Source organism: Aedes aegypti, chromosome 3 (genome assembly GCF_002204515.2).
Source record: "Aedes aegypti strain LVP_AGWG chromosome 3, AaegL5.0 Primary Assembly, whole genome shotgun sequence".
Lineage (NCBI taxonomy): Eukaryota > Metazoa > Arthropoda > Insecta > Diptera > Culicidae > Aedes > Aedes aegypti.
Genome location: NC_035109.1, coordinates 377,179,713 through 377,201,860, shown reverse-complemented (window position 1 = coordinate 377,201,860; position 22,148 = coordinate 377,179,713). Strand labels below are relative to the sequence as shown.

General features: G+C 38.0%; 1 protein-coding gene and 1 long non-coding RNA gene across 3 annotated transcripts; one reads left to right on the top strand and one right to left on the bottom strand.

Annotated features, from left to right (window-relative positions):
* The first annotated feature begins 782 nt into the window (after positions 1-782).
* Positions 783-1,431, top strand: LOC110678321. Its single transcript, XR_002501498.1, has 2 exons — positions 783-1,120; positions 1,188-1,431. It is a non-coding gene; the product is annotated as an uncharacterized LOC110678321 (long non-coding RNA).
* Positions 1,432-4,843: 3,412 nt separating this feature from the next.
* Positions 4,844-19,588, bottom strand: LOC5567485 (probable insulin-like peptide 2). 2 transcript variants are annotated; one of them, XM_021852629.1, is made up of 3 exons: positions 19,431-19,587; positions 5,541-5,760; positions 4,844-5,476 (listed from the first exon to the last, which is right to left on the bottom strand). In XM_021852629.1, the coding sequence occupies exons 2-3, from the start codon at positions 5,734-5,736 to the stop codon at positions 5,169-5,171; spliced, it is 504 nt and encodes a 167-aa protein (XP_021708321.1). In that variant the 5' UTR covers positions 5,737-5,760; positions 19,431-19,587; the 3' UTR covers positions 4,844-5,168. The 2 variants fall into 2 exon arrangements, with proteins under 2 accessions (XP_021708321.1, XP_001657487.1); XM_001657437.2 differs by lacking the exons at positions 4,844-5,476; positions 5,541-5,760 and adding exons at positions 5,846-6,267; positions 18,335-18,594 and having other exon boundaries at positions 19,431-19,588.
* Positions 19,589-22,148: the final 2,560 nt, after the last annotated feature.

Below are 22,148 nucleotides of genomic sequence, written 5' to 3'. Positions count from 1 at the left end.
CCCCAGGATTGGAGCTTGTTTAGAGGGTTTTTATCATGCACTGCTATCCCCCCGATCTGATCAAAGTTGTAGCAGTATACGATAAACTGTCTCTCATAATGTGCTGCATATTATGATAGTTACAGGAAGTGATACGTGAGAGATTATTTCATTTTTCTCAGGATTCAACCACTTGGCGCTGCATGTTAGTTTGTCCTTTCTCTAGTGTGGTGCTTCCTCCAAAGGACACTTCCACTAGAAGCATTATCGTGTCGGTGACTTTTAATGTGTCAATAAAAGTCATTTCCGCTTAATATTAGAGAAAAGACAGCCATAATATGCTAAAGACAGTTGGGGCATTATTGCTCGACATAAATTCTCCAGCTGATCGCTTTCCAATAACAACATGTTGCTATTAACAAATGTTAACTATCCTGTAGTGGCGCTACACGCATAGAACTACGTGTACATTAACCCCTCGTGTCGATTTCCATCTAAAGTATCGCTTACATTTCAACGAAAATAGTTTTGAAAATAAATCACAAAACAATCGATTCACAGTTTTGCTTCCAGAGGGCAATACTCCTAATGTGAGCATGTGTTCTCTCAAATATTTGCGATTTCAGTTTCTATTACAATAAACATGTTGTCGAACGAAGGTAGCCGTTCTATCATGAATAAACATTCCCCGCGCTACTTCCAGACTCATCAGGGCCTGCCTCCCAGCGAGCGAGTGCTGCATCTTTTTTGTTCACTCGGTTTTAGGTTTGTTTACTCTCATTGCCAATAAAATCCCGTCTAGGAGATGCAATTCCAAAGTACTCTGCTCAAAACCCGCGCGATCAGTTGTTGTTGGTAAATATTTACTCCCTTCCTGTCTGCCAGGGGCCCACTCACATGGACATGCTATAAATCTGAGCACCGCTTTAAATGATGATCACATATGCGCGACGAGGCTTAGTACCATGGAGTCGTCATACGAATCGGAAGCACACTAGAGTTACTGTCGGCAACATGAAGAAGTTATTCGTTTTCGTTCTTAGTCTACTGCTACTGAGTTTGGCCTTAGAAATAAGTGCAGGCTCAGCTAGAAAGATGTGCATGAAGAAGCTGAACCAGGTTTTGATGTTTATCTGCAACGGTTGTGGAATATTCCAGGGAATAATGCTACCGGACGAGTTATAATCCGATGTTTGTTATAATTCTAGATGAAGTCAACAACTTGGACCAACATCAGTATGACACCTACAAAGAGTGCTGCGTTAAATCATGTGAAATGACGACGTTGGCGAAATTGTGCAAAAATCAATCGCAATAACAGATGCAGACCTTCTTTGTTAGTGAACGGTATTGTTGTTGATCTTCAGTCAGCAAAACCAGTTGATGAAGCCAGGTGAATTTTGTACTAGTATGGATTGTTTCAATAGTGATGACCTATAATTTTCAACAAGAGCTATTGATTTCCATTGGCAGATGACAGAACCATGAATATCCATACTATCTAATGCGTAGGGGTATTAGTTCAGTACAAATCTCTTTGTTCGTTGTTACATCGGTTACCTTCTAAGTAATAATATTTTCACAATGTTCGTCATTTACACCAGATTCAGGTAATGTGAGTTACACATTAAATGGTGCTTTGTAATTAACAATCTCAAATTGCACAATGATGGAGGATATGGACAATCTTCCTTCTATTATTCTTTATTTTAAGTATAAAATGAATCCAGTTTCTGAAAATGTGTTTGACATGTGAGACTAAGTTCAACCTTGCGTTGGCCGAAGTACAATAGAATAACTTTTGGAAAAGAGTTGTAATTTTTACCCATGACGTGCTGTTGAACTGCTGATTACACTACTGTCTACCGAGTGAGCAAAACTGAAGCAGCTGTTGCTCACGGTGATATGCCTTAGTAGCAGCTTCAACTGATATAGGGAAGTCGTCAATGAAGTATGAGATCTTTACAGATAGCTTTCCGGTAAGGGATTTGCGAAAAAAATGTTTATCGAGCATATCTTTTGGTAGTGTTATTGACCAGCCGGTGTGGAAGGTTTTTATCCTGGGTACTATTGCCTTGATGATAATAAATCTTCGAGCTGTTTAGTGGAATACCTATAGATAAATGAAAACCGAATTTAGTACTATACCGTTTAATTCCCTAGAGTTTGTTTCCTTTGACTGATACACGTATTTCGACTTTAGTGTAGTGTACTAGACTCAACTTTGTACAAACTCTAGTGGAATTTAAAGGTATCCTGCCTACTATCAGATCAAGTAAAGGACGACTTCTTTCATTAGTTTGCTGAGACTGTGCCGCCATGATCCCCTGGGTCTGCATCTGCTGCGATGTCGTGATAGGTTCCAGTCTTAATACTCACTTCCAGATTTCACTTGCGCTTCTTCATAGAGGCCGTATTTTAAATATTTCTCAAGCTAGCAAAAGCAACCTCTCCTTAATGATTCATGATCGGAAAATTCCTAATTGCTTTACCCGGGCCTAGTTAAGAAATTACACATCTAATTACAATAAGCTATAAGTTGTTGTTCATGCTTATTTGATAATAGTAGGCCATGATTTGAAAATTGTGAAAATCAAAACATGACCCCTCATCATCGTGATGATTGGTTTGTGTGCTTTCTTATTGATTTGCTAAGAAGAGTGAGAATAGTTTCCAACATTTTAATAGTCAAATTCACACTTTTTCTGAACCAACTGTTGTTCATGATGACTTTTTATAGTGAGTATTTGTAATTCCGCAGGAGTAAATGCTATTTCTGAACAGTACAATAACTGTTTGGGAGGATTCGATTCACAATTCGAAATTGAATCTTAATCCGTACAGTTCAAAACTTTAACATATTTCATCATGTTTTAGCCAATAAATATGATGGTATGGAGCTGAAATCAGTGCTGGAAAAGATCGCATCACGAAGCAGCTCACGAGTGTATACCAACGCATAACAAACATCACAGACTCGCGAACTAGCTAGGTGTGAGTTAGTCCGCACCCGCCTGCTCGGGAGAACATGTCAAAAGAAGTAGCAACAAGTTCGGGAACGTTTACTCGCGAGTAACCGAGCAAGTTGTGATTTATTATGGTTCTGACAGACACATTAATTGCATAACCATCAAGTCGACAGTAAACTACTAGTTTGTAGTCAAAACCCCTTGGAAATCATAAATCTAGGAGGGGAAGCAGCTTTTTCCCCAAAAACACAATTTGACTCGGAGCAGTTCAGAGTCAAACACGTTCGCGAATCACTTTTAGCTTCGGCTACTCGGGAGCATGACGGATGCGAGTAAACCAGCGCTCTAACGCTCGGGAGCGTTTGGTTTTGTTTTTGTTCCAGTTCAGCAGAAGTGTTCGCCACTTTCCATCACTGCTGAAATATAACGCTGATGATTTAAGAAGAAGCGTTGAAGCAGTGTACAATGGCCAATAATTCCCTAAAGCTGCGAATGCTTTAAATATTTTGAAAATCACCGTAAGAGATGCGGTAAATTTTGCCAAAACTCAAATACTTATATCTTTGCCTTTACTAAAAATGGATGAAATTGGATGCATTCAAAAGCAGTCGACGATAAATTTGGTTTGAATTCAGGAACTTGCTTGGCAATGCAAATTAGCCTTCGGATACCGGAGATGTTCCGAATATTCCGAGATCATGTATAAATAACATTTTTTTCTGTCGCTTGTATTTTTGGGCAATGCGAAGTTGTATAGATGTTTTTCAATTTTTCTTGAAACTAGAACTAATTGGAAGTTGAATGCCGATGAACGCAATAAGATTCGTTGGTTCCGGAAAATCCGGACATTGATTTGGCCACATCCCCGGGGCACCTGGAACCTACTATAGAGTGGTCATGGCAGTCGGTGGTTCTGGAAATGCTTCCGGAGTTATCACTTTCAAAAATCTTGAAGTTTGATGCCCATATTTATATGCTTCCAAATATGTTCCTAATTGGCCACTTCCCCCAGAGCACCTGGAACCTACTATAGAGTTGTCAGTGCGTCTAATGGATATGCTGCTGGAAGCTTGGAATAAAAAGATAAAATTGATGTTATTGGCATTGAAGTTTTGAACTTTGGGCAGCTGTACGGATTTCGAATCACAAGTGTACGGATTTTGATGCAACCTTATTAGAGTGTACGAATTTCTATCCAAAACAAGTGATTTTAATTCCTGTTTTCTAAAAGTTTCTACTCAACTTCAGACTCATGTTGGGATTAAATACAGAACCACGTGTTCGCCGGGTGCGGTCATAATCCGCCGAAGCGGTGAAGGTGGTTTCCGCAGCGATAACGGAGAGTTCAGGAACCGGAAAGGAAGGAGGTAACGAAACCAGCGGAACCCATAATGATGAATGAAAACATAAACAAAAATCATCTGGTCATGCCAGCTGATCATAAATTCACCACAACGTGGTGACAAAACCATGCTTTTTTTTTAGGTGAAACAAACTGGGGTGAACGTGCCGCAAGTTATGCATTGCTTTCTATTAGTTAAAGACTCCAAAACATACCGAAGTGCTACGCCGACAAAGGCAATCCTTATGCGTCGGCAAAGCACCAACTTAGAATGCCGACGCCGAACTTCGCCGAAGTTTTGACTGCCGAATTTCTAATTGTCAATCGAATTGTCAATATTGTAGATAAATTCCGGTCGACACGGATTTATCTAGGATCATTCGTAAGGTAAACATCTCAGGACCGTTGTCGAGTGGCCCACATGCTGGTTTTCGCGGACGAAAGAATTGTCGCGGACGGTAGAATGGTTATGAAACGATTTAATTTGTGAATCAACTAATAAAACTGGAATAACAACAGCATTACGTGTGTAAATATTTATTTACCTTTGCTAACACAGTAACAGCAATATAAATCATTTTGTATCCATCAGTTGGACTTAATTACAAAAAGTTTCGTTCCTATTAGTATAAAATCTAGCTTTGTACGTATATTATCGGTGCATCAAAAATCTTCCAAATCGCCCTACTCGTTCACAGCAATTATCACATGACTAAACAACACACCTGTATGAGATCCGTTTCTTCACCCATTGTAAAACCTAACCTTGGGTATCGCTTCCTCTTTTACCAAATATAACAACTACAAGAAGTGAATGATGACTAATATTCCGGAGACAAACCGGCAACTGGCAGGCACTCGGTTTACCATCTAAAGATTTAGGCTATAGTTTTGCAGTATTTCAGCAGCTGATTGATGCTGCAAGGTCGCAAGCAGCATTCATCGACGATTCCTCGGGGGCTTTTGCGGAAACGGGGTGGAATCAGATCGTTACGGGAAGCGCTGCTTCTGAATCCGTAGCCTTGCGGGTACATCATGGCCATCCAGAGCGGAACCTTTTGCTGTTGCTGCACCGTTTGTTGGTCCATGTGCGGGACCATCAAATCCGTGGACATAATCGATTCCGGATCCTGACCTATCATGGCTAGCCACTCATCGGTGCTGTAGTCTTTGTCGTAGTCGTTCACTGTAGATTGGGGAGAAGAGATGTATTACTGAATTTGTATGAAGAATCACCCTTAAGAACTCACTAGATTTTTTAGCACCGTAATGCAGATCTGGAAACTCATCACACAGCATCGACAAGGTGAGCACCAGTTGCTTCCCACAAAATCGTTGATCAGCTGCTTGTACTACGGTTCCGACCATGAGTACCATAAGACCCCAATGCATCATAGTTGATCCGAGTCCCAAATGGCTCGATACTCGCAAGTTGGTTGAACTCATGATGTCTTGTTGTATTTGAATCGTCTGAAAAGAAGAACCTTTCGTTAGTCGCTTGTATCCGACATACAGACGTTTGCTATAGAAGAAATCATAAAAAGAAAACTCCCGATGAGAATCATCAGTCCGTTGATCGTTCGCTTTATTCGGGTTTCACATAGGTTATAATCATAGATCTCATACAGGCACTGCTGGGTCAACCATAGATATCGTCATCGTCATCGTGTTATGTTCCATCCAAATTAAACCCTTCCTAATCAGCACAATACTGCTTGAGGGTTTTCAAGGTGCAACTCTTGCGGCAGCACTCGTCAACGATCTGGCGTCGAACGCGACGATAGGACTCCACTGGCATCGCCACTGGCTCTTGGTAGGATCTTGGATAGAAGGGATGAAACTGAAGCGCTTGGGGAGCCGGGCGATCGTCGAACATTTCCGGTGCCAGCTGTTCCAGCTCGTCCAGGTCCTGTTTGATCTCCTCGATCAGCTGCTCCCGGTAGGAACCCTCGTAGGATTCGCCGCTGGCGATGAAGCCTGTTGGGATGAGACATAAGTTCGTCATTATTTACTGTTCGAAGTAGGTATTCTTTTAAATTGAATTCAAAACATCTCAATGGTCATGATGGCTATCAATAGTATGTTGACCAGTGCATCAAAACCTAACTTTTATAAAGCGCAATTTAGTCAATTATTACTTGCACTCGTAATGTGAATTTGGTACTTAATGAACACATTTATCCTAATCATCAAAATCCAAATGAGTACAATAATTTGATAGTTATAAGTATTAGCGAACTATATTGCCAAGAGATCACCCTGAGAAACAAAAATAAGATGCTTGAAAATAAAGTCTTTTAGAACATCAAATAATTTCCAAATGTATTTAAAAAATATTATAAAAATACCAATGCTAAACGTTTTAAGTCTTTGTCATAATATTCTATAGAAAAGTGCAAAAGCCCTTCTCTAACTGAAGAACACATTGTGATACAGCGTCAGGATAGTTTTTTTTTTTTTATTAGAAAGTAGGTTTTCTTGGAGCACACTTCATCAATGTTCGTCTGGCAACAACAGAGTTTTAGGCGGGAAGAATTATTAAAATTATTCAGATTTCTATTTTTTACTGTAACTGACTCCTTTGAATTCTTTCTACTTAATACAATAAATTCTTCATGAAAATTCTCTTGAGACTCTACTATAAATTACTCAATACTTTCCATACTTTCATATGGGTTTCCCATACATAAAGATTCCTACAGAATTCATCTTCGAAATCAACAGAAGATTCGATTAGGAATTTTACTAAGAACGCCTGCAAGCATTGCTGCAGGCGGGAATTCCCCAAGAAATTCCCATATAATGTTTTTTTTTCAACTAAAGCATCTTGAATTACTTGATTTATAAACATTTGTTCAGTGTGTTAGCAGAAGCAGGCATAGCAGAATTGAATTCGTTCTCAATTGATTTCGAAGCACGATCCAAGCAAGCTAAGAAAAATATCGCATCTGTATAGGTCCATGCTCGGCAATGTATCGCAAGTTGTAACCAGGGCCGTAAATTTTCATTTCAATGCATTGAAAGCATTTTCAGTCCCCAACTAAACCCCCCTTTCAATTGAAACTCTACTGTTTCGTTTCAATCCGACTAACCATTCTTTTCACCGCAGCAAGCATAGTCTCTCATTTCTTTCGTGCTGCTTGTGCATCGCGCGTCATAAATCAGAGCCTCACCACAGCGATCTAGTCTTTCAATCGGTACCCTCTAACTTTAGGAGCTGGTTAGTTCAAATGAACGACGTGGAGACCTGTCTAGTTTCTCTATCTTAATTTATTACCTAACAAATTACATACATAACTATTGCGAAAAATAAGTAAAATTCAATTTCATACATTTTGATGGATTTCAATGAAATCAAATGAAATAAAATTCATTTCACCTTTCTTGTTCGTTGCTTTCAATCGGATAACGATACGAATGAGTGTGGAGCGAAGAACGAAGCGACGCAGTTGTTTGTCACCATCGAGATGACACAACCAAGCCTTCGTGTTTCACAACATGCTTTCGAAAATGCACAGCCCTGGTTGTAACAAGCTTGATAAATAGCAGCAGTGAAGGAGAAGGCTAGGTGTTTCATTTCACTGGCATGATAAACAATTCCCGAACATTATATAGCAATACCCAAGTAACCACTAGCACGCTAATTTGCCTCTTTGGCCTTATAGAGCTTCTTCTTCTTCTTTCTGGCATTACGTCCCCACTGGGACAGAGCCTGCTTCTCAGCTTATGCTGCTGTTCTTATGAGCACTTCCACAGTTATTAACTGAGAGCTTACTGTGCCAATGACCATTTTTGCATTCGTACATCGTGCGGCAGGTACGAAGATACTCTATGCCCTGGGGAGTCGAGAAAATTTCCAACCCGAAAAGATCCTCGACCGGTGGGATTCGAACCCACGACCCTCAGTTTGGTCTTGCTGAATAGCTGCGCGTTTACCGCTACGGCTATCTGGGCTTATAGAGCTATTATCCGGCTAATATACGGCATGTCAGCTGTATTATAGCACTATACTAGTACGCAAGGCATTATAATCAGAGCTGTGGTAATAGACAATAAACAGACTCTCATGATGTGTTGCGAATCACGATTGTTACAGAGAGCGATAAGTGAAAGATACTTTATTTTTTCAGAATTCAACCCCTGGTCAGAAGTAGTTTTTTGGTAGTACTGTAATTCGGGATGTAGTTGATCAGTGGTTAGAAGTTGATTATTCTTGTATCTACATGTATAGACTGTCAAGAGAGCTATTATTCGATTTCAATTATCACAATTTATGTGATGTCGCTGTTCAAAGGTTCTTCTCCAAACAATAAACTATTGCCGAGGCCATATAAAGACACCAGTGAAATAAACTATTTCATACATTCGAGATTTATTCTGTAAATTCAGTTTTGTGTTTGCATTGAGGATAAAAATTCATCTTCAGAGAAAAAACTGGGCTCTTTGTGAGTGGGTTGTCAGTTTCGAAGAAATTTGCCTAGTTAGGCATTTCATATTGGTTACTCTATAATTCACAACATTCAATTCATTCTGATATTGACAGATTTATCAAAAAGTTGAAAGAATTTTGAGACTCAATACGGGTTTAGTGAAATTGTAAAATTTAGTGAGTAGCAAAGCTTGTAATTTTTTGAAACATATCGCAATAATTGATCAGTTTCACCCCAGAATCGAAAACTCCACTTTTTGATAGCTAGAAAATGTTTTCATTATCCTACCAAAAGTAATCAACTTTATCCCATTTTACGGTATCCTTAGAATTTATATGAGATATATTAAGAAATCTTCAAAATATCTCAAAAATCTTAAGGAATTTCTTCTAACACCACATGTTTTTAAGCATTTCTTCTAAAACTGTGTCAAAACTTACTCCAAGTATAACTAGAAATAGTTACCACGCCGATTCTTGCTTTAATTTATTATCTGCGGTTTTATCAAAGATGTTTCTAAGAATTTTATTTTGGAATTCTCGTCGTAATTAATTTTTAAGTCATATTTAAAAAACCGTTTAGATATTTCGGAGATTTTCTAGCATTCTTCTGGATAATAATCCTGAAATTTAGCTTGCTGCTTTTTCAGGTATTCCTTTAAGAGATAGGTATATTTTCCAGGAAATAAATAAAATTAGGGCAAAAAGTGTTGCTATGATTTCGTCAACTATTCTCCAAGGCATTATTCTGTTATATTTGTTTTAAACATCTAAGATAACTACTTGGAGCACTTCCAAGAAACATTTACCAAAATACAATGTATATTTCTTAAAATATTATGTCTCGTATGGTACACATTTTTGCAACAGGCATTATTAGTAAACAAACTACTGGCGCCTTTGGAGAAGTAACTGGAAGTTTTTTTTTAAGAAATACATCAAGAAAATGGTGGCGAAGAATCCTTACCATGCTTCAATGGTAATTACACTTAGTGTTTTGTGGAAGTATTGTTCATGGGTAAATCTATGAAAGAATTTTGGTGATTTGCGACCAATTCCTCAATTCCTAGAGCTGCTGCTGTTGTTCATTATGACACAATTCAAAAAGTTGTACCTAGATCAATTTATAGAGGGAGCTCTGAAAGAATCGCTAGAGCTAATCTCAACAATATATCTAAAAATACTTTTAGAGAAAACTTTGGATGCGTTTCATTAAGAATCGCAAGAGAAATCCCTTGTGAGATCGGCAAAAGAATTCTTTATGGAATTCGTAGTATAATTTATGACAGAATACCCAAAAAAATACCAGGAGTAATGTTTTTTTTTGAGGATATTCAAATAAAACTACTGGATTAAATTTATAAGGAATTCTAAGGAAAAAAAAATGATTTCTGAGATAAAAGAAAATTTGCTGTACCCCTAAAACAGTCTCAAGATGAATTCTGTGTAAAATTTCTGAAGGAATTCAACAGCAAATATTTAAAGGAACGTTAGAATATTTTGTAGATGTGTTATAAGTGGAATTCGTCGACAAATATTCAGTGGAGTCCTTGCAAAATTCTTTGAGAAATTAAAATTGTGTGAGCTGAATTTATCTATACAGAAACCAATAAATAAATTCAGGGTAACAATCTGTCGAATTTCTTGGAAGAAAAAAAATCAGGGATGTCAGGAGAAATTCTCGAGTTTTCTCTGTTCTCGTCGAGTGTAGACGTTGGATGTCATGAATGAATTGGCCCTTATTTATGTATAAATTTTGAATCAAACTTTTTTGTTCGATGAAATTTGTGCCTGCGCTTTTCTGCAAACTTTCAGAATTGTTATTGTGAACAACTTTGTCGAAGACACTTCTGAACCAACTCTTCATTTGAGCTAAGTAAATTGATTCTGAAAATGTTGACTTAGGGTGGACCCAAAAAATTAGTTATTTTGATCTAACTTTTTTGTTTTCAGTTTTACGTCAATGTGGCCTTCAAAAGAATTGCAGAGGAAGTAATGGTACTCATTTTTTTCTGAATATTGCAAGTTGGTAATTCTTGTGATTTTGAAGTTATAAGCAAATTTAAGTAAAAAAAACTATGAAATCTGTAAATGCCCATAACTCCTGGTGTTGATTCCATTTTTTTTTCCTTTCAGCAGCATTTGAAAGGCCATATATTAGGCAACATTTTACTGAAAAAAACTGTGAGAACGTCATTTTTGTAAATTTAGAAAATTTACTTCAAAAACTCGAAATTCGCTTGTAATTCACAAAATTTTAAAGTTATTGGCGTGCCTCCCGTAGCACAGTCGTAGACGGCTAAATCTAAAATCGACGAGAACAGAGAAAATATTTTTTTTTCCTGCTAGTATAACAAAGACTGACTGTTCATGTCAATGGTTGCTACTCCGTGATTGATCGGAACTGGTAAAAATTTCACTTCGATCCAAATGAATAAGGGATAAGCCTTTCCGTTTACACTCGTAGGGCAGATTTTAGCAGCTCTCATATTATTGATCAATAACGGCGCCGGCCAAGTCCTTCAAGTCGGTTGGGAGGGACAATGAATGCTAACGTGTAGTAATTGTGGCGTCTATGGACCGAGAATACCTCTGCATCTCAACAATCACCACGGTGTGGATCTGGGAGTCATTTTTGGTCGGTGATGCGATCCATTGATAAAGAGGAAAAATACGACTCTTACTTAAAACTAGTTTTGCATTTTTGTCTCGTGGTAAAAAGATATTGGTATATGAATAAAAATGTACGTCGACATTTATAGTGTTGAACTATTCAATGGTTATTTTTAGTAATGAAGAAAAGCAAGGTATGTGTTTACAGTTATATGAAACAGGAATGAACGTTTATGTCAACACTTGTAGTGGCGAACAAACCATTATTTGTTTGAAAATTACATAAACGTAAAGTTGCCACGATAAAAATGTTTAATCATTAGCATGAAACGAGCTCACCAGTTGGCAATCCATCCTCGACACGAACGAAACGAACAAAAAACTTCTTCACCGGCACCACGGCTTGCTTCGGCTTTCCGAAGAACTGAAAAACCCGTTAAATCAGGGCTGCCCAACTATCGATTGAATTTCAAGCTAATATGTCAGTATGACGATTCATTACGTTAGTTTTCAGTTCTTTTTAATTTGCTTATTTCATTAATCATTTGAAAGATTTAAATTTCAAAATGTGATAATAATGGCAAATTTGGCATCACTATTCTTTGAAGTTAATAAGCGTTAACATTTTTCTACACACAAATCTGGCTTGTGAGAATCAATTACAGGTTCATAATGAGAAATTAAATTTTTCAATAATTACAACAATTTTAGTAAGATTACAAGAACTATCTGACATGAATTTCTTCAATATTTGATAGGAACAAACTGAACTTCAATTAAGATTAAATAAAATACGATGGAAAAAGGATTAATTAGTCAAACAGAATATGTCCGCTTGATTCTAACAAAATATAATAATTTTACTGAAAACTTAGGTAAATTTTTTTTTCTTGCTTGCTCAAAGAAAATAGAATATGTTTTTGACCCGCTGTGCAATGTTCCCAAGTAACACCAAGCATTATAACATTGGACGTATTCTACTGCATATCAACAATACTGATGCGACATTGCTTTTATTCGACAAATCAGCAAAATGAGCATGATCGGCCGCCCGTGATTGCAACTCTAGTATCGCCAGATCAGCTGCACTTACACAAGGAACCAACCAGATGACTGCTTGGGATTAACAGACACCCTCAGTGTATAAGTGCTGATGATCTTCTATTTTTAGGCAACAATGGTGCCTGCCCCGTCAGAATGCACACGAATGAGGGAACGGGGAAGGAGTTGATGATGCATTCAACTGGCTCCCACGGTAGACCGTATACCCAAGTAACCAGTAAGCACGATAATGCGGCACGGTAACAGCATTATATGCGCATATAGGGTAATCATTTGATGCATGTCAGTTCTATATACGCATATAATGCTATTATAATGCCAGAAAAGGCGAAATAGCGTGCCATTATAGTGCCAAGATATAACCGTGCTTCTCTGCACCACTAATGCTGATATAAGACCACGTGAGAAACGTCAGTTGTTTTCGCCAGGTTTTTAGGGCGAATATTTTGTGCTTTCGCGTACGCAGCCAGAGAGCTTTCGCGTATGCGGCCAAGCAACTGGTACATGAGGTAAATAAATGAATGAATGAAAACGGAAACCTCTAATAGTATGCAAAAAATGTAATAAAATGATACAGATAGTACTTCTCTGTATCAGACATATTCGTTTTGGTAGTTTTCATCCTTCTGAGGACTTGCAATTGCCACATTTTGATCCTCGATTTATGATGATGAAATTCCTCATTTTGCGTCTCGAACCTGCGACACCCGTATTGTTGAGTTGTTGTCCTGCTCCTTTGCTCCTACGGCCACATAAGATGAATAGTATTGGAAAGAAAAGTGACCAATTTAAACCATCACTTTTCCCCGTCATAAAACCTGCAATTGTAGTAGTGAGAAGATTTATGTTTGACTCCTCTTACCACTATATACAAACACAAAGCACGCGGTATATCTGTCAAAACACTGGATGGCATTATAACATGCCCTGTATTCGAATATAAAGCCAATATAGTGCTTATTTAATGCCTGTAGGCATCAGGCTTAGAAGCATTAATGATGCTGTAATAGGGTTTCTATGCAGCGGAAGTGCTGTTATAAGGTCTGTAAGCATTTGTGGTGCTATTATAATGCATGTACGCATCTATGATGCTGATTAAGGGCTTATTATTAGTGCTTATGGTTACTTGGGTATACCACTGCGTCTACGCCAGTTCATACGGGAAGGGTGGAAGGGTGGGGTAAATTTTTATGGCAGAGAGGCTTGCTGGTTTGGTTAACAGACTGCCTATGTATCAGCCGTAAGGGAAGGCGTGCTATAATGATGAAGGAATGAAAGCGTAGGGAAACGGCTTATTTCTGTCCGTTTCGAGTTCTAGCAAATGCTATGAACTTGTGATTTATGAAGAGTGGTAGATAGAAGCAAGTGAAAGATACAACTACAAAGTACGAGGAAAGAGACGGGCCTGGGATTAAACCCATGACCTTCTGCTTACGAAGAGCTGTCAAGCAAAAGAGCATTAGCGCTACATTACAAATGTATCAATGCACTAATATTACTTCATGAATTGCTAGGTTGCTTTATAAACATTCTTGCATTAGTTCGACTACATCAGGGCCTTTTTCCACTTTTAAACTACTAGGTAGGCTTACGGCAATGCGGCTGCTTTATATAAGAAATGTATAATGCTCCATGGTTACTTGGTTTATTTCTGAGATATAGTTCACGGTTCAAAAAGGTAGGGCAGGCCTGTGTTAAATGCTTCTTTCACTCAGTAGAGAAATTGAATAAGTCACATTTTGAACTATATTATGCGCATTCCAAGCGAAAATTTGGGATAAACATACAAAACAATGTGAAAATGTAGGAATGCCCAATTTTGCATGAAATTCCTTATTGAACTTTTTGAGAACGGTTAGTTCTCCATTGAGTACTTTGGATTATTGATGAAATTTGAAAAATAAAACATAACTGAGAAATCTTCTTTTTATTCTTCTTCTTCCTGAAATTACGTCCCAAATGGGCCCCACAACTGAAAAATCATGGAGATATTATTAGTGTAGTATGAACGGAGGGTTTTCTTAGGGAATATTTGAAAGAACATTTGAAGCAAATCATGGTAGTATCCCTTGAGGTATTACTGATGGATTTTACGAAATATTTATATATTCGAAAATCCCGGGATTTCCCGAAAATGCATGTTGAACTAGAAAATACTGTTGTATTATTTTCAAATAATGGCACAAAACAAGCAGCATGTTTTTTTTTTCAGCCATGCAAGAATATATTTATTGCATTTAGGCCACTTATACTTAAACTTGTGTTTCTCTGGTTTGTTTGTTACGTAGTTTTCAATAAACTATAAAATGTTTCTCAACGGTTTGTTCAATTTGTCAACAATTGATTTATTGGTTATTTTTTTTTATCTTACCGTAACCGTTTTAATTTGTCCGGTGTACCTTACACTTTTCATGGTCTTACATAGGGAGCCGGATCCAATTTTTGGCACTTTTGATTCACGTCGGCAGTGTGGTTTTTTGAAAGCTTCAAAGCTCATATTTGGCCACAATATGCGTCGTAGTGGAGTGCTCCTTATTGCAAAGTTTCAGACAATTCGGCCGAGAAAAACCCCCCATGCCAAAGTGGATCATGGAAGTTCCCAAGTGGTTCTGCACCCTATTTAAGGTGAAGATGAATCGAAGCCGAAGTTCAAATTTTCAAGAGCACGGATCTGAGGAACCAAACATACGATTGAGCTGAAAACCTAATCGATTGGTCACCACCAGCCAGTGACTAATCGATTAAGGTTTCAGCTTAAACGGATGTTTGGTTTTCCAGATCCGTGCCCTTGAAAATTTGAAGTTTGGCTTCGATTCACTTTCACTTTAACGTGGTTCTAACATCTAACGTGGCTATTATGCTAATAAATTAAAAGCATGATGATTCAAACAATGTAAATAAGTTACATAATCATGAGAGTAGTTTTTGAAAGATTTCTTGGTAAAATTTGAGAGTGATTGGTATCACCTATACCTATACCACAGATAACAGATGTTTATGCTAGAACATTTTTTTTTTCTGAAAATTGAAACTCCTTACAATCACTAGCGCCGCCACACCGCGATATGCGTCAATCAGTGGTGAATATCAGTATCTTGAAATATTTCATATTCACCACTGGCATCGTCTTGGGAACTTAGCGATGACAGCGCCACCACGATACTGCCACTTGTGTTGCCATTCAATCATTGTCTTACACAGTTTTACAATCGGACTTTAACGTCTGTTATCTGTGCCTATACCTTATCACGATTGATTTTCGATTCAAATTAACTGTAATTAATGGCCATTGACTTTGACTGCAGATAAGTGAAATATTGATGAATTTAATCTTTGTTCTTTCCTATAAGAATTCAACTTAACCTTAAAACAGGTTCGGTTATTATGAAACTATTCTATAATACTGAACATTGCTTCAAAACCCGGCTCCGACTATAGTCGTTTTAGAAGCATTTCTTGCCTAGACAGCCGTAGCGGTAAACGCGCAGCTATTCAGCATGACCATACTGAGGGTCGTGGGTTCAAATCCCGCTGGTCGAGGATCTTTTCGTAAACGAAATTTTCTCGATTCCCAGGGCATAGAGTATCTTTGTACCTGCCACACAATATACACATGCAAAAATGATCATTCGGCAAAGAAAGCTCTCAGTTAATAACTGTGGAAGTGCTCATAAGAACACTAATCTGAGAAGCAGGCTTTGTCCCAATTGGGACGTAACGCCAAAAAGAAAAGAAGAAGAAGCATTTCTGGCCTTAACTTGAGCATTATGACCATATTATAGAAAACAAATTCGGAGCATTATATTTGTAATATTTCGTAACTTTTACGTTACCTAAACTTTGATGGACACTTGGAAAAATATATCATATCTTTATAAATGATGACATCCAAGGAAAGCTTTTACGATTTCTTTTACGAATTGTTTTTTGAGTGCCTTGTTGGAATATTCCTAAGACCCAACCGGGCCAAACTTTGATGAAATTTGAAAAGACCCTTGTGGGCTTCGTGGCGGTGCGGTTATTGTTACCAAGCTTAGCCGCATCGAGCCAAGAAGTGTGGGTTCGATTCCCGCTTTCGGAAAAATGGTCGTTATGAATGTATTTCCACTGTTCCACTGGGCGTTGCATGATAGCTCGTTGTTGCTTCCCCAACTAACAATTTTAGCGTTATAAGCCAAGATTAATTGCTTTCTGCTGTATAACAGTTGAATTGAAGCAGCGAACGCTGCAAGAAAAAACGAAACCTGTCAAAAACAGATCGATTAGCGTTAATACAGCTGACTTTATTTCGTCATTTATTATTTACAAAGCTGTAACTTAACATCTTAAACAGTAGCAATCTAATGTTGTGGATCCCATCATTCATCAGGCTGCTTCTATGCGTTATGTTTTGTTATGCCTCTTAATATATACATGAGAAGCGCCTTTTGTTTGTTATACAGAATACATACATCAAAAAGCTATATAACAACGCAACCACACAGCTTGTTGGATGTAAACATTGCGTTTGACGATTCTCACACTTTTACAGCCTGTGTAAATGATAACATCATTATAAAATATTACGTGAACCGTTTACGATGCAGAAGAAAACGGTATTTTTTCCTTGCCTTCGATACTGTGGTGGCAGCAAGGACAGCGTCGAGTCTTGTGGATGCAGAGATCGCGAGTTCGATCCCAAGCAATGGTGGATAACTCTTATTGTGTAACGTTGGGAACATTTTATTCAGCTATTTATGTATTGAGTTCCGGAAGCTGTGTGAAACAGCTTGAAAATTATGTTTAATCGATAATACAGTGAAGCTGTATAAAATAATTCAACAGTTTGGAAATGATTGAAAAAGCGCCTTCCGAAGATGTTATACAGCTAGTTGAACTATAACAGTCGAGACAAAGCAATGATCGGTATGTGTTTGAGAGCTTCCAACGCAGCTTAAAATAGCTTACATCACATAAAAGCATTCGTTCGTTTGTACAGCGCATTCACTCAGAATAAATCCGTATAAAAAAGCTTCGAGAATGTTTACTTCTGCACTAAATGTTAGTTGGACTCACTGGAAGCATTAACGTGTCAGTGTCAAGACCCATTTGGTAAATTCCTTGACATCGTATTGGAAAGAAACTTGATATATTTCTACAGAGGATTTTAATGGAGATCTATAAGGGAGCCTTGTAATAGCCTTGATTAATTATTCCTGAGAAGTTTGCCAGATTTCTTCTTGGTGAATCTTTTTCGGAGCCCACATAGCCGTAGCAGTTCAGCACGGCTTTGCTTTGAAGCTGCGAATAGTTTAAAAAAAATGGGGCTCCTTACGCCAATATGAATTCCTTTTGAAAATTCTACACGTTTGGTCTAAATTGAAATATGCTGAGCATGTAAAGGATTAGCTAGTATACTTTCAGATGCATGCCAAGTCTCATCAAAGAATAGAAGAACAATGTTTCTTTTCTAGGTACAACATTTTGTACTAACGGTCAGGTTACAAATTTCAGAAGTTGTCATAATAGAGTGAATGAACTTAATTCACTTCGACCAAACATGCATCTACTATCTTATGCTAATAAAATTTACATTCATGAACCGGCTTCTATCAGGCAGGAATTACGAAGCATTTGCACTGCACAAACACAAAAGCAGAGAGAATCCAAACTGTCAGATTCAGCTGCTCCATGCTTCGTTAATCAATCAGTGCAAATCTCATCATCGTTCATTAGATTGAAGGCTTCGGAAAATTACTCAAATTGATGTAGGGTACCATTCGAGTAGGACAGCTATATATAGTGCGCCGGTCAACTACCGAGAGAAGGTATTTCTGTCAAGCAAAGCACTGGAAGCGGATGCACCTCATCTGAAACTGAACTACCGCCTTCTTACTTCAACTCTAACAACCATGGAGACGCTTGGTATTTTATGATTCGGAGCTTCGGAGCAACACTCACCTGATTTCTTTCTCCATGGCGAAGGGTAGCTGTTGCAAACCAGTGCCAACGTATCGGTCAACGCTTTTCCGCAGTAGTGTCTTCTATCGCGAGTTACCCGATGAAATTGAGTTTCCGTAGAATTGCGCTGCTCAGCACCAGAGCCACGATTTTCAGTCGCTTCGGCTATCGCTATCAAGAGCAACAGTCCGCAGCACAGGATGAAGATAACACTGAACGTGCTCTGACGATGATTGGGCGCCATCGCTTACAGTTGGTATCTGGAAGTAAAAAGAAATTGAACCATGGTGGCACTTTTGCAATCCAAACCTTTCCATTCGATGGGGCTTCGAAGCAAGCAAGTAAACGTGGGTGATGCGAATAATTTTCCTTGCTAGGGATTTCTGAAGAAGCGAAGCGTTGAAGTCTTTTTTATTGAATGCGATCAGCCGTGTAACATTACATCAGTGAGATTTTTAAATTTGCGTCATTAAGTTATGCAGTAGCTTTCCATTTCTTCGTAAGTACAGGACTTTTGGCAGCATTCATGGGCCAGGCCAGTAGGAATGTTTCTCCGTGTCCGCAACATCACAGACAACTGAGCTTTGTCTGTAATGAATCGAGTCCAAGTGGGGCCAAAGAGCTTGTAGAATGGCCCTCGATCTAAAATTCTATCCAATAAAATCTTTGAACATCTGCAGTTATAAATCCATTACCGAAAACATCGTTTCGTTTCGTTTGAGGCCCATAGAATCCATTTGGGCATACGTTATACATAGTCTTAACTAGTTTCGGTCCACACACTCTTTCCGATTTGACAGCAACTACTAGAAGTCCACCGAGGCACAAAAACACCAAAATGTAAAATCTACAAGTCATCTTGACGTCCTAGAATAAAGATCACCAATGAGTTCACACGATAGAGCGTACCAACAACAGAAATCATTTCACTGGTCCAATTTGCCATTCACTGAAATTTTGATTCACGAAAACCCACAAACACCAATTATTTCAACACACTCAATTTTCTCCACCACAACACGTTATTCCGATCGATTTTTCACCAATTGAAGAAAAATGATTTCAAATGTCTCCAGTCCCATTCACCCCTAATTACCTCTTTACCGGAACTGGTCCTTCCCCAAAACGGCACTCCACTAGCACACAACTGACCACTACTGAACTGCAGGCACAAGAACAAGATCCCGATGTACAAATGTAACTTTGATATTGGAGCTGCTGAGGAAAACTGTGTCTCAACCGGTTCCAACCCGACACTTTTATACGCATTTCGACGCCGCAAAAACAATCGCAGCCCATCCGGATTCGGCCAAAGGGATATCGACAGGAGATGGCAGCTTCCTGGAACACTTTCGACGTCTTTTCGCGGATGATTGGACAATTGCGCGATGAAAACAGGTAACAGGCGCCAAACTGAAGCGATGTCTTGAAATTTTTAACTCGGATTTGCATAGGCACACGTGGAAAGGAGATGGGGAGCACGCAAGGTTAATAAGGTGATTATTCATGAACAATGTTGTGCATCACTGTTAGTGCGTAAGCAAATGTCGTGGTGAATTAGCGGATAGTTTGGTGCAGATAATGTTTTTCTTGTGTGGGAGTATATATGAGAAAAATAATGTACAGGGAGGATGGTAACAATAATGAGGCATTACAAACAGTTTTTAGGAATAATGTTTGCCTAGCATGAACGAAACAATGACACCTTCAACAGTGAAAGTTCTACCTAATAAAAGTGAAAGGCTCATATATTCTAGGCTGAATATCAGGCTCCTTCTTTAATGAGACAAGTAAAACACAATCTCTGTGTTTTTTCATAGATAACACACAATCATCAAAATAGTTCGGGTCATTTATCAAAGAAAATACCGAGTTTAGTTTGTTTTTTTCCAACGAATCAGATCGGTTAACCATTTGAAAACGAGCTATTCATTTGAAAACAGCATTCTGGCTCCATGCCATTCATCAAAACCGAACCTATTCACGTTCCATTATCACATGCCAACTTCACCGAAAAAAAAACTTGGTTAAAAATCTGGCACGCAATAGCAAAGCTCCACTTACTTGATTGCTTTAGTTTTCTCCTATATTCTTTAGAATACTGAGAAGATTCGGATGAGAATCCTCTAATTTCAAAGAGAATTTTTGAAGAATTCTAATAAAACTTTAAATGAGTCTCATATTAAGCCTGTAAGTATTCTGATGCGAATCCCAAGAGGATTCAGATGTGAAGCTTAAGTATTCTGAGAGGATTCTGATGAAAATCCTGAGAGATTTCTGAAGAGAATCCTGATATAATTTTGAAGAGAAATCTAAGAGGAATCTGCTTTGACGTGACTAGTTTTATTTCTGGAGGAGGGGCAGTGTTGTCGCAATAATCATAGTTTTCACAAAACCTAGTATTTTTCATGAATTTTTAGTAATTGTACTTTTTCGTATTTTTCGGATGTAAGGTGTAAGGATGAAAATGTACCTTAAAACGCTATGCACATTCAGCGGTCTTGATAGATTTAAATTTTTAATTATGACAACGTTATTTGATAATGAGTTGAATATTCTCCGGCTCTTAAAAGAACTTCCTACGGAGAATTTCATCAGAAGTTCCTTCAGAAATTCCTTTTGAAATTCCGGAAGGAATTCCTTCAATATATCTTTAACCTATTTATTTTTAATTTTTTGGCGTGAAGAATAAGGAATTCTTTTTTGTATTTTTGGAATACTTTTTTAATAGTTTTGAATATTATCTTCTGGAAACCCTCTATTATTTTTTGACAAGGTGTCATGTAGGTTTTTCCTAAATCTTACAAGATTCCCGATTTTTCACTACCAACCTATAGAATTCATCCAGGAATGACTAATAATTCCTGATAGTTCTTAGGAATTTTCACAGGATTATATTTTGAGAACTCTCCGAGAGGTTTATAATTTGTCTTTAAATGTTTCTACAGATTCTTCTACAAATGTTGTTACGTATTATCCATTACATTACTCGTTAATTATTTTGAAATATATTTTAATTCGCTGATAGATTCATGGATTGCTCCTACCAAGAAGATTTGAAAAAATATGTGTCATTCAAGCTGTTTTTTCGAACTACGGAAATTTTCATACTTTCTTGCTTAGCCTAGTGGTAAAGTCCGCGGCTACCACACAAAATCATGCTGAAGGAGTCAGGGTATGATTCCCGGTCGGTCCAGGATTTTTTCGTAATGAAAATTTCCTTGAATTTCTTGGGCACGATATACCAATGCGAAAATGGCAACATTGGCAGAGAAGGCTCTCAGTTAATAACTGTGGATCACACCTACTTTTACATTTGAATATTCAATGTAAACTCATCAACTCATTCAACTCCTTAGTTTGACAAATCCAGATCAGCTAATGGACTCCTGGAAGTAACTTTTCCAGCGTATGGAAGGAAGCATTTCCTGTTTGTGAAATGAAGCTTTTCAGACTTGTGTACTGAAGCTTTCCAAGCTTGTGAATGAAAGCTTTTTCAACCTTTTTTCTTCAACTTATGAAAGGAAGCTTTGCCAGTTTCTAGAAAAAAATCTTTGCTAGCTTTTATAAGAAAGTTTTCCCAGGTTCTTGAAGGAAGTTTTTCTAGCTTCAGAAAGGAAGTTTCAGGAACAGCTTAAGAAATGAAGTTTTCTAAGGTTGCGGATGGAAGCTTTCCCAAGCTTCTGGATGGAGTAATCCATGTCAAGGAGCTATTTGAGTGATTCCAAGCAACAGCACCAAAATTTGGTAAATTTTTTAATTCATTTTTTTCTATTGAGCTGAAACTTTGCACAGTTTTCCAGTTCCATCTAAA

Coding starts and splice junctions, on each gene's coding strand:
- LOC5567485 (XM_001657437.2), bottom strand. CDS start 18,578: ATGGCGCCCAATCATCGTCAGAGCACGTTCAGTGTTATCTTCATCCTG. Junction 6,268..18,334: donor GCCATGGAGAAAGAAATCAG/GTGAGTGTTGCT, acceptor TCATCCCAACAG/GCTTCATCGCCAGCGGCGAA.